This window comes from Pterocles gutturalis, unplaced genomic scaffold (genome assembly GCF_000699245.1).
Source record: "Pterocles gutturalis isolate BGI_N339 unplaced genomic scaffold, ASM69924v1 scaffold23519, whole genome shotgun sequence".
NCBI classification, from domain to species: Eukaryota; Metazoa; Chordata; class Aves; order Pterocliformes; family Pteroclidae; genus Pterocles; species Pterocles gutturalis.
The window spans coordinates 33,671-46,809 of NW_010131312.1; the positions used below are offsets into that span (position 1 = coordinate 33,671).

Below are 13,139 nucleotides of genomic sequence, written 5' to 3' on the forward strand. Positions count from 1 at the left end.
TCTCCTCTTGTGACATTGTTTAGTATGTGTTGGATAAGGCTGATATACATGATCACATTTATGCTTTAAAAGAAAAGAACAAATGCTGGTGCAGATGAAAATACTCCCTAGAGAACACCTGAAACTACTTTTTAAAAAAAAATTTATTTCTGCAATAGATATGAAACAGGAGAGTGGCTGTTCAACTTCTGACATTCCTATTCAGTCATATTGATAGTTATTGCTGATAAGGAGGAATATCCATACTTTGTGTTTATTTCATCCTTATTTTCTGGTTCCTGCACCTTTCTAACTTCACTGATAAGTAGCTGGTATTTCTAATAGGGGAATTAAGAAACTAGAACAGGTTTTGCCTGTTCAGCACTGCAAATCTTGTTAGTTACCCAAGCAAGTTCTCTTCAGCGTGGCTATAAAGTCTGTTTTGTTTTCAGGGGCTTTTTCATCGTGTCCTTCGTGAGGAAATCTCACTGTCAAAACTAGTGAGAATGAAACCAGAAGAACTTATATCTAAAGAACTGTCTGTGTGGAAAGAGAAACCAGCTAAAGCAGTAAGTAACGTAGTTTTCCCCAATGTCCTTAAACATGAATTAAGGGCGAGTTTGCCAACCCTTACCACCCATGTTATATTAATGCACCATTTTCTTCCTAATGAAATACTAATAATGTTCAGTTTCAATATAGTTTTTCTCTACCACTAGCCAAATGATAACAAAGTATGGAATAAAATTAAAAAAAATAAATACGTGGGCTTCTTACCAAAATGGTTTTGTTTATTTCAGATGATAGAGTCAAGAAGCAAATCTTATGAAGTCAAGAAAACAGCTGTAAAATGGGAACATATGTCAGTTGTGAATATGGAAGATTCTCCGCCAGTGTCTGATTCTGATGTAAGTATTGGCTCTTGCTTCAGCATGAAGACATCGAGGGAGATAAATGGTAGCCAGGGCCTCAGATTTGCTGTTGGAAGTGCAGATTGTTTTAGTGAACTGTAAGGATATTATTACCTAGTAGGTGTGCTATGAGCATTTTTCCTTTTAGTTTGAAGGAGTGCAACAACCAAATGATAAGCATATTTTGCATGCATTTCTAAAATGTGTATTTTTCAGTCCTTGCTGTTAATTTACAGAGAAATCTTTTATTTTTGAACATTAGCTATCTACTTCAGAACGCCATGGAATGAAATGAAGACAAATGTTATGCTTTAAACAAGGCCTTTCATATTTTTTGTAAAGAACTGATGTTAATTAACAGTTTCCAGATTATTTTTGATGGTTGAAATTAATGATCAACTGGAATATTATTTGTGTTTATTCATTTTTAGGAGCAGCAAGAGTCAGCCCGATCTGCACCAAATTTAAACAGCGCTCCTCCTTTAGATGTTTTTAGCAGTATGTTGAAGGATACAACAAGTCAACATCGAGCCCATCTTTTTGACCTGAACTGCAAAATCTGTACAGGTATCTACAGTGCTGACTTTGTGCAAAGTAAAAAAAAAACTTTGTGCAAAAGTTGTGTTGAGAGTGTTATTTGTTTGTTGAAATGTTTTTCTCTTCAAACTATTTAATTGTTAAATAGTAATCAAAAGTTCTTAAAATAAATTTATAGGTCAAATTTCGGCATCCGAAGATGAAGTACTACCTAAAAAGATGAAGTCAGCGGCCCCTGCTAAAAAGGTGGAGTCGAAATCAAAACCAGAAGTTCAGCCAAAGTATGAAAGTTCTGCACCAGCCCCAACAGCAGAGCCTGCCAAAGAGCCCGTCTCTGAAAACGCAATGGAGGTTGAAGCTGGACCCGTAGCAGAAACAGTTTCTCAGTCGAGCGTAGAAAGAAGTTACATTCCTACAACCCAGGGCCATAACAATACAGATCCTTCTGTACCTGAAGAGGCTTCTGCTTATCCTGTCTCTTGCGCTGGCGGAGTTGTCACAACCGTGACGGTTTCTGGTCGAGACCCTAGGACAGCAATGAGCAGCTCCTCTGGCATTGCAGCGCCAGCCCTGCGCTCTGCTCCTGCATCCGACAAAGTTTCAACAGGAGAAACAAAACAGGAAACTTCAAAACCAGTTATGACTGTCCCCAAATCAATACTAACAAAGCCATCATCCTCACTAGATACAAGATACTTGCCAGTTCATCATTCACCCAATATCAAGTGCGTATACTTAATAGTAAGCCAAGCTACCGAATCTGATGCATATTGTTCACTCAATTAGTGGGAAATATATAATTCAGATGAGTTTGTTACAGAGTCAGAATCACAACAGTTATAATGCTAACCTAATTTTATGAAAGTCATCTCTTTTGGTGTCATTTTGCCTGTCTGCAGCTACAAGTTTATTTTCTGTTACTTCTTGCTTTTTTCACTAAAAACAAGTTAATGGAAAATATTAACAAAGCATTTAGTAAAAATTCTGTTATTTGTTTAAAATAAAGTATTTGATCAATAGGAGGAGGGAAGAAAAGAAAAAAAGAAGGGGACCATTCTTATTTGTATGCTGTAACCTTTCTGTTTTGGATTTGTTTTGCAGTGTTCCAGACACACGCTCACCTCAAGACACCGATACTTCCCTCTTTCTCTCTCGTCTCAACACCATTTGGAAAGGTTTTATTAACATGCAAAGTGTGGCCAAATTTGTCACTAAAGCCTATCCTGTCTCCGGGTGCTTTGATTATCTCAGTGAGGTTAGCACTGACACGTTCATCTGTTCTGCAGCTCCTGTTGCTAGAAAGGCTGGGGTCACTGTACATATTGTTCTGTTGAAACTGTCGCAGTGGTAAATGGCATCCTTTTAGGAATAGGAAAAGTAGCTCAAGAAAACAAAAAAAAAAGCCTTTGAAAAATTCCTCACAAATTTGTGAAGAATTCTTATGTCTTTAAACATATTTGTACATGTTAGGATCTACCATGGGATAATAGCTTTTCCTGAAGAAGTGCCTTTTATGTGCCTTGGGAAGTTTCAAACACAAATGTGTGGGTTAGGGCTTTTCTTAGTAGGATTGGTGGTTCTTTTTGGTATTACTTTTGCTAAAATGGGTTTCACTGTCCTAATGACAGGAAGCTCACTAGAATTCATGTGACTTGTAGTCACGAGTGCAGCATTTCCTGAGAAACTGAAAGTGTGCAGAAAATGGTGTTTCAGATAGCAGCTTCCCTATAAAAACAAAGTCAATAATGGGCATATAGAAATATTTGACATTTTGGTGCTCTCCTTGTTTGGGAATGCCTTTTCTGTTCCATGTATACTGTTAGCCTTTTGGTAACATGCCATAATTAAACATCTTGAAATTTAGAAATAGCCTGTCTGAAATTAGAAAAGTCTGTATGAAAATTTACTAGAATATTGCATTACTGACTAGGCTAGTGGGATGGGGCAGCTGCACTGCTTTTAAACATGAGTCTCTTTTGGTTCTTCTCATGCTTCCATTTAATGCTTCTTGTTTAGGATTTACCAGATACAATTCATATTGGTGGGAGGATCTCGCCGAAGACAGTCTGGGATTATGTTGGCAAACTCAAATCTTCACTTTCTAAGGTATTCCCTTAAAATCCTTTGCAAAACCCAGAAGAAAAATACAGCAATATAAAATGACAGCTTTTTATAATATAAATTAGTAAACAGCAAATACTGATATAGATCACAGCTGGAAAATTACCGACAGCACTAATTGCTCTGAAATTTTTGATTTATTGAAGAAACATGTTTATTGAGCTGCAGATCCTCTTGATCTCTCTCTCCTGCATAGTAGTTAAATCTTCATGCTATTTATTCATTTTTAATGATTGAACATAAATAATCTATTCAGTATTGAAGATTGAAATTAAAATTTTAAAGAAAAGGAACTTATCATTAAGTGTATGTAATAGATCTTGCTATTAAAAACACTTCAGAAGTGAAAAAATGGTCCACAGTGTACAGATATAATAATGAAACAAAGACTTTTCCATTTCTTTCATATTAATTTGAGCCTCAAGATGTTTAGTTTGTTGTAAGATACAAAAGTAATTTGTATTTCTGAAAATGACAAACCTAGTTCTGCTTTAATATTACGAACTGAACAACAGTACTCACTTAAAGCTAGAGTACTGCCTTGTAAACAGTTGGAACCACGAATGTTCAATTTAGTTTTACCCCTGGAATTTGCCCTTTACCATTTTATTTGCTGCTATGTTGCAGGTTGAATTTTTTCCACTTTGCTTTTGCATTACAGGAATTGTGTTTGATTCGTTTCCATCCTGCAACAGAAGAAGAAGAAGTTGCCTATATCTCTCTCTACTCCTATTTTAGCAGTCGTGGTCGTTTTGGTGTTGTAGCTAATAACAACAGACATGTCAAGGATCTCTACCTGATCCCCCTGAGTTCTAAGGACCCAATTCCTTCCAAACTCTTGCCTTTTGAGGGACCAGGTAAGCACAAAACAGGGGAGGTGAAATGCTAGGTAAAATCACAAAAGTCAAACAAGTTGTTGTTGAATGTTTAATGTAAGCGTTATTAAATTTATTTTATAAAAAACCAATTTTAAATTATGTAAATAGGGAAAAATTGGAAATCCAACTCTATTTGGGATAAAATTGTCTGAAATTTACACAGCCTTTTCAACAAGATGCCCATAATGCTATTAGGAGGATGAGTTTACCTGTAAAATCAGGTATGTGGAACAGCCACTGTATTGAAAAAAAAAAAAAAACCCAACAAAAAACCCCTACCCTATATTCAGCAGCCCAAAAATCCACAAAACCTAGGCCCTTACAAGCCATTCACCGTTGCTTAAATCAAGCAGGAAACTTAGCCCACAGAAGAGTCAAGAAGTCTATGAAGGTAATATTTATAGTGGTTTCACTCCATTATAATTCTCATGTGGTAAGTATTATACTGTACGTGCAATATGGAGCACAAGGTGTTTGAAATGTTTTGTTCTATGTGGCGCAAAGTCTAGCCAAACCACTGACTTCTGAAAACTCCGCCAGCTTATTGCAAAAGTTTTCCAAAACTGGAGGGAATTGCTCCGAAGAAATACAGGTATCATTTGCAGGCATTGTTCATGGAGGCAAGTTTTATAAGTCAGGTTTTCAAACTGAAATACCTTTTTGTAGGCAAAGTGAATTAAAGGATAGCAATAGAAACAAGGTTCCAAAGGCAGAGAGGGCAGATGGTGTAACAGATTCATAAAAGACGCGCTTAGACTTCTGCCATCAACTCACGTGTCTTGGAAACCTCTATAGCAGCCTTTACCTCGTAGTTGTGCTAAGTTGCGTTCATATTTTAAAATGAGAATCCAGTATGGGGACAAAACAATCAGGTAAGCTGTTCTTCTGGTTTTGTGTATGTATTAAAACCACAGCATAAAAGACATGTAACCCATACTTTTTAATGACATCTGATGGAATTTACTGCTTTTTCTTTCTTGCACAATCAATAAAAAGATTTTATGGAAAGTGGTCATTGTCTTCTTAAATTTAATCGTGTACTGTCAAATACACTTTTGCAAGGACTGGAAAAGCATTATGCTCCAGATATAGCTTAAAACGATTTGATAAATATGACTGGAAGGGGGAGGCGGGAGAGGACAATAAAACCCAGCCACTCCAGAAATCCTAGTTAGAAGATATTCCAGCTGTATCAGGCAGTTCTATCAGGCACATGTGGATTATGAATTTCTCCTGTTTTCTGATGGACTGGATTTGGAACACAACTGAGGACTTCTGAACTGCGCTTGCACCTAGAAGATCTTCAAAAAAGTTTGACCTGGGTGATTTAAAAATAGGGGAAAATAGAAGGCTATCCATATTTATACTTAATTCACCTCAGACATTTATTTCCAGATTTTATCTATCAGTGGGCTCTTCTGCATCGTCTTCTTGCAATGGTTCACTGTCTGTGAATTCAGTTTCACATACACACACATGATTTAGCACTTTCATCTGCAGATTTCAAAGCACTTTGTAAAAAATAGTATAATCAGTCTTAATGACCAATAGAAAGTGATTTATTGAGGGATTTAGTGGCAACTTCGGGAATGTAACAAGTACCTTATATAGTTAATTTTAATAAATCCACCATATATCAGCAAAGGATTCCACAAATCTTGATACATCTTTTTTGGTAGTTTACAATAGGAAGTGTGTTTTTTCTCAAAGTATTAAGGCATGAAATCTCCTCATGCTGTTTAGAATGCTCTTAAAAATGGAACAAAATTTTAACTGTACTCTTGAATGGAGTGAGGTGCCTTCATCTCAGCAGATATCATCACAAAAAGCAGCAGTAGTAGAAAACCACGGCATTACAGACCTTATTTTCTGTGCCAGCCAATTCCACTCAGCAAGTGCACCCTAACGTGCAGCAGTGGTACAGCGCTGGAAGCGATCGACATCCCTGAGTTCAGGGTGCCCAACTTTGCTGATAGTTGTCATAGCTCCCATGATTAATTGGGACAAATATTTAAAGGGCGTTGATAACATTTAAAGACTGTCTCGAATTGGTCTCTGCAGTTTAAAAACGTACACTGTGGGTGTGCTTAGTCCATTCCTGGGGTTTTGTCGTTGATTTACACAAATTAGGCATGTGGCTTTAACAGTACAGGTAACTTCTTACCAGCTGGTAATGACAGGGAAAGATACTGCCATGCTCTACAGAAATATGGTAAAATGGATTTAATGAAAAAATGTATTAAGGGTAAGAAAAATATTTGGTCAATACTTAGTATCTCCTGTTTTAAATTGCTTTAGTTACAGGATGTAACTCAACAAAACTAGCATGTGGAATACCTAACAGGATAATAACTGTTTTATAAATAACTTGGCAGAGCAAGTAGCTTTCAGTGCTAAGACAGCTTGCAGCATTTTTAAAATGCATGCTTGTGAAAGACAGTCGTTGAGCAATAGCTGGAGACTGCAGCCAACGTTTTATCACCTAAAATTAGGAGCTTAACCTATTTATGGATATTGAAACAGAATGGGCCTGACCTTTGCAATGCTGTGTTGAAAACAGGCATTTAGTGTGGCATCACTTTGAGTGAATGGAGAAGCCAGGTTAGGCATCACTTCTAGTATTTGTGTAAAATTACAGTATCAAAATGTAGAATTTTAACGGAGATATTATGACTAAACTCTAAACAGATTAGAACTAACGTTATCAACTTACTACTGGAATTTATTGTCTTGAAAGTGTAGTAAAATATTTTTAATTTAGGGATTTGATCTCTGTTTCTTACAGGGATTCCAAACTGATTTTTCAGTAATTGCTGTTTATTAGGTATCCTGTCTGATAGATTTTTGAAACCCATTAATTTTAATTATTCAGTGCTTGAGATTCATTGTGACTAATTGCATAAATCACAAGTCTCTGCACGAAAGCAGATAACCAAAGCTTTAACAGCAGAAAACCAGCAAACGCCTGCTAGGAGTTTTTGGCTGAACACCAATTTGTGAGATACTCTGCACTGGTCAACACCGACCAAATGTGCAGTCATTATATACTGAGAAAGAAAAAATGCAAAGCAATCACACACAGTGAACCATTAGCAGAAACGTTCCCATCATTTGGGATGGGATTCAAGTCTGAAGCTTTCCAAAGGAGCAGTGCTGCTCACAAGGATTTTTACTTGGAGCGTCAAACTGAGTCCTGCAGCAGGGGGTTTAAAGTCACCTCGCCCTCTGCGTGCCAGGCTCGAACCCAGCCATTTTCTCCCACATGCTAAATTAACGTCTGCTTAAGCTCTCCTTTGCTTGTTTGGTGTGTTAGCTACAAGTTTCCCTGCTTCTATAACAGCTTAAAATAATGTCTAGCTGGAAAAAAAACCAAACAGAGTGGGTTACAAACTTTAATACTGTTTCCAAACACAGTTTGTTTGATGTTATCTTTTTAGCAATGACTGGTATTTGTTTAACTTAGAGATAGACAAAATATTTCTAGACTGGTGTAAATGTCAATGTAGTCTTGTAGCACAGATACCGACAGAAATGTAGTGATGCAGTTTGGCCCAAGTTTCTCACTTTTCAGTATCTCTGCGTGTACAACATATTTGCAAACTATTTAAAAGAAACTACATTATTTTTCAGGGGAAGGGATAGGGGTGGCTGAACAACAACACAAATGATGTAACAATACAAAAAATATGAAAACTTTATTTGGTTTTGAACATTGCTGAGACACTTTAATAATCATATGCGTTGCTGCAATCTTTCATTAAAATATCAAGGAAGGGATTAAACCATTTCTGTACTTATTGTATACAAATATATGTACAAAGTAAAGAAATATAGATGTATATGCTTATGGCCTAATGAAAATTGCTAATAGGTCATCTAATGGAATTTAGAAAAACTAAACTAAAACTGTATGACTTTTATAGCTGCCACTATATAAAATAAGAAGTTTCTACTGAAAGTGTAATTAAAAGTTAGTTTTTTACATATACAATCTTTGTGTTCTCTTTCAGGTCTTGAGTCATCTCGGCCAAATTTAATTCTTGGATTGGTTATCTGTCAGAAAGGGAAACGTCTTGCCACTGGCATTGAAACAGAAAAGATAGAGGAAAAGCGAAGCAGAATTCAAGCACATGAGGAAACCGAAACATCACTGTTCTCTAAAGGGCCGCTAGCTGCCTCGCAAGAGAAGAAAACTCTGAAATACACACTTTATTCAGGAGATTCAACCGTAAGTACAACACCACCTGGATCTCCTCCTCCTCCTCCTCCACCTCCGCTTCCCATTCCAGACACCTCAGCAGTTACACCTTCAGTATTAAAAATACTGTCCTCGATTAAAAGTGGAACCACAACTACTGCAACACCACCAATTTCAACCGCTGCTTCTGCAAGTGTTACAGCTACGTATTCTTCATCCTCAAAAACTGCCACACCTCTCGAGCACATCCTGCAGACACTTTTTGGAAAGAAGAAAACTTTTGAGCCTCTTGCTAAGGACTCTGAAGCTGTCCCGTCTTCAAATCAGGAAAGTCAAACTGCTGCTGATGGAGGAATGTCAGCTGTTCCTCTGTTAGACCCCATTGTGCAACAGTTTGGACAGATGTCCAAAGACAAAGCTGTAGAAGAGGAAGAGGATGACAGACCCTATGATCCTGAAGAAGAATATGGCCCAGAGAAAGCTTCTGAAATGCAGACTGGTGAAAGTGAAAAACGATATAATGTGGAAAAGCCATCTAATACGACAGAACTGGAGGATGAAGCCTATGATCCTGAAGATGAAACTATCTTGGAAGAAGCAAAAGTTACTGTTGATGATTTACCTAACAAAATGTATACAGACACTAAAAGCAGTTCTTCAGAAACGTCCGCTTCATATATGCCTGACTTATCTGCAACTTCATCCTTGGTAGAACAGCAAAAAATGTTAGAAGAATTAAACAAACAAATAGAAGAACAGAAAAGACAACTAGAGGAACAAGAAGAAGCCCTCAGACAACAAAGAGCAGCTGTTGGTGTTTCAATGGCTCATTTTTCAGTGTCTGATGCTTTAATGTCACCACCACCAAAATCTTCCCTAATGAGGACTGAATTATTCCATCAGGACCAGCAAGCTACACAAAACGTAGATTTACCTTCATCTTTAAACCAGCAAGCACAAGTTTTAAACCAGGGCTGTGACCCAAGGCAGAACAGAGATCCTCGACAAGCTAGAAGAATGGCAACAGAGACTAATGACAATGCTGATTCTCGAATAAAGCCGCAGGTGGTACAGAATGAGGTACCCACAAGAGAAATTGCTCCACCAAGTTTTCCAAATGCTTTGCAGGCTTCACTTGGTAAGGAAGATAAAACTTCAGCTTCTGCTACTCAGCCTGGTTTTAGTGGTGATAATTGGGCTTCAGGTGACATGACTTCTCTGGTGTCCCAGAAAGAGGGAAAATTTGAAAACACTGTTCAAGTTAATTTGGAAAATACGAGTCAAACAGGTTCTGGAGAACCTTCTACATCCAAACCTTTACGTAAAGTGCTGCTTCCAACACCTCCAAGTACATCTTTTCAGCCTAATTTCTCCACATCAAATGATAGTCAGTCTTTGCAAGACATGCATCAAGTATCCTGGTCAAATGAGTCTCAGGAAGTGATGGGAGGGGATTCTTTTTCAAATCCCATGTTTACTTCTCAGGAAAACGCAGCTGGTCACTTTGAACCAGAGAGGGGTCTTTCATCAATGCAATATGACGAACAAAGAAATCCTCAGTCTCATCAATTTGTAGAACAAACTGAATCTCCATCAGTTCAGAGTGAGGCCGGACCTTCCCCACAGCACTTGGAGGCTGGACCTCCATTTTCTTTGTCTGGGCAGAAAGGAGCGCCTCTAACACAAATGATGCTCAATGCACCTGGAGGACCTCATGGACCTAATTTTAGAGGACCGGCACCACAGTTCTCTGAAGAGCATGGTTCTCCAAATAATGATGGGCAAAGAGGACCTCCATCTGGAAGATTTGGAGGTCCAAAGGGTCCCATTCCTTCCTTGTTTCCTGGACCACCCTCTTTTTTTGGTGATAATAGGGGCCCTGCCCCTTCTTATCATGGTGTTCCAAGAGGAATGTCACCATCTCGATTTGAAGATCATATGGAACCTCACATGGAACAAAGGGAATTCTCAAATTCCCAGTATGATGAAATGATGGGGCCTCCAGGACAGTTTGAAGGACCAGATCCACCTCAGTTTATGGGAAACAGAGGACCTTCACCTTTTCCTTTTGGAGGTCAAAGACGACCCCCACCAGCTCAGTTTAAAGGACAGAGAGGAGGCCCTCAGTTTGGAGGACCAAGAGGTCCAGCCCCGAGTCATTTTGGGGGACCAAGAGGGCCTCACTCAAATCAATTTGAAGGGCAGAGAGGTCCAGCTCCAAATCATGTACCTGGTCCAAGAGGACTTTTGCCACAGCCATTTGAAGAACGGAGAGGGAGTCCACCACACAGATTTGCCAACCAGAGAGGTCCAGCACCTCCTCAGTTTGGAGGACCAAGAGGAGCCACACCTGCCATGTTTCCAGAAGAAGATGAACCTCCCCCTTCTAGATTTCATTTCCAAGGTCAGTCACAACAAGGCATGAAGCCGTCCCCAAGACCACTGCTGGACTTTCCAAGCCATCCACCACCCCACAGAAAAGAGATGTGGGAGGAAGCTGGACCATCTGCATCTCTTCCCAATACTTCTGGACAAGGATCAGAATTGGAAGGACAGTGGTCAGCACCTGAGTTCCGAGAAGGCAAAAATCCTGAATTTAGAGGCCAAACATTTGAAGGAAGACAGAGAGAAAGACACGAGGGAGGAAATAAAGACAAGAGTTTAGAACAGCCAGAGCCTCAGCAAGCAGATAATCGACAAGGTAGACCCTTTGAGGAAAGACGAAGGGATCGAGAACACGGCAGACCTTGGGAAAGAGACCGTGGCAGAAACTGGAATAGAGACAGGGACTGGGAGAGACACAGAGACAAGGAATGGGATAAAAACAGAGACAAAAACCAAAAAGATAGAGAGAAGGATTCAGACCGGGCTAAAGAATGGGAAAGAAACAGAGACCGAGAGAGGGCAAGAGCCAGAGAGAGAGAATCCTACCGAAGACGTGACAGGGAGCGATCACGAAGCAGAGACAGAGATCGCGACAGAGAGAAAGACAGAGACCGGGACCGAAGCAGGGAAAAAGAAAGAGGAAAAGATCGCAAAGATCGGAGTAAGAGTAGGGAAATTGTTAAAGAGATGAAGCCTGAAACACCGAAGGAAGCTCAGAAACCAACGGAAATGGAAGCTTCATCTTCCACTAATCAGTCATAGAAATATGACTGATATTGTATTTCCCATAAATAATATACTTTTACAACACAGCAAAGACTGAGTCACCATTTTCTGTATATACTGTATATTCTCACCTTTACAAAAACCCTGTTGTAAAACTAGCTTTACAAAATGTACTGACAAATTAGCAATTTTTGAACAACTGTGAATGAAAATACTCTAGAGAAAAGGCAAGACCATACTGGACTTTCACTTGCTGCATTTTGTGCATAATGTTTTTCTTATAAAAATTCACAGCGTTACCTGTACTGAAATTTTGTTTTTTCTACTTGCATCTTTATCTTAAAATTTCCATTTACAGTACAGAAATGGAAAAAGTCTAAGAAGAGCATATTGCTTTTTAAGATTATAAAGTTATGTTTTCCAGTAACTTGAATTGTAATTTTTTAAGAGAATTTAATCCAGACCCTTAGGAGCCATACCTTTACATCTCATTTACGTGATATTTTGGTGTCAAAGTTGTTCCTACAGCACACGCTTTAAAAAAAGGAGTCCACCGTTGCTGTCTCGTTTATTTTACAACAGAAGGGTCGTGTGTGTTTAGGAAAAGGCTGCAGAAGAACAGTGTTAATAATTACTTGTGACTGATGGAGGATTTGAAAACGGATTGTTATAAGCTAAAGTGCACTATCTTCCTTTTTATATACAGCTATTTTGTGTCTTGGAATCCATCTGCTAAGTGTACAGCAAAGAAACAAGTCCTACTTAGTTTTTTCATGAGGCTGGGGAGGTTTTAAATACCACATTTTTACAAATCTGTAATTAAAGAAGATACAAGAGTAGCACCTTTATAACCAGCGAAACTTATAAAAACATTAGACATTTATTTGAAAAAGGCAAAGACTACAAATGAATTGGTATACCAGAGGGAAGAAGAATAAGTCGGTTAAGTGGGCCACTAAATCTGTTACTTCAGTTGAACCGATTTAGTGGAACAATTTTTAGGTTTTGTTTTGGTTTTGCAGAATTTTGCCATAGACTTAAGAAATGTCCCCATTTTATTGTATTTTTCATTCTTTAAGTGTTTTGCTCCTTAAAAAAAAAAAAGTTAATATTTTTTGTTAGACTCTCCTTAGGCTGGTAGTGTATGTAAAACTCTCCACTGAAGAAGGTATAACAGCATTAAGCTTGAAAAGAAGAGTGGTGGTACGTCATGTTGTGATTCAAGAGGGAAGTTTTTCACTGTGAAATACATTACATTGCTACTTTTCCATGTATTCTTCAAGTAAGTAATTCTAAAGTATGAAATAAAACCCCGCTAATTTATTTGACCATGTAGATTAACAGTTGGGTAAATATTTTGATATTTTTATAAAATAGTTTTGGAAATGTAAAATGAGATTCCTG

At 38.2% G+C, this 13,139-nt stretch overlaps 1 protein-coding gene across 1 annotated transcript in view; it reads left to right on the forward strand.

Annotated features, from left to right (window-relative positions):
- The window catches only part of DIDO1 (death inducer-obliterator 1), a 32,569-nt gene extending 20,798 nt beyond the window's left edge, over nt 1-11,771 (forward strand). The window contains exons 9-16 of the mRNA XM_010080585.1: nt 432-548; nt 780-887; nt 1,322-1,457; nt 1,606-2,152; nt 2,529-2,682; nt 3,444-3,533; nt 4,210-4,405; nt 8,437-11,771. Of these exons, the coding sequence (XP_010078887.1) occupies nt 432-548; nt 780-887; nt 1,322-1,457; nt 1,606-2,152; nt 2,529-2,682; nt 3,444-3,533; nt 4,210-4,405; nt 8,437-11,771 (4,683 nt within the window). The remainder of the gene's footprint in view (nt 1-431; nt 549-779; nt 888-1,321; nt 1,458-1,605; nt 2,153-2,528; nt 2,683-3,443; nt 3,534-4,209; nt 4,406-8,436) is intronic.
- Nucleotides 11,772-13,139: the final 1,368 nt, after the last annotated feature.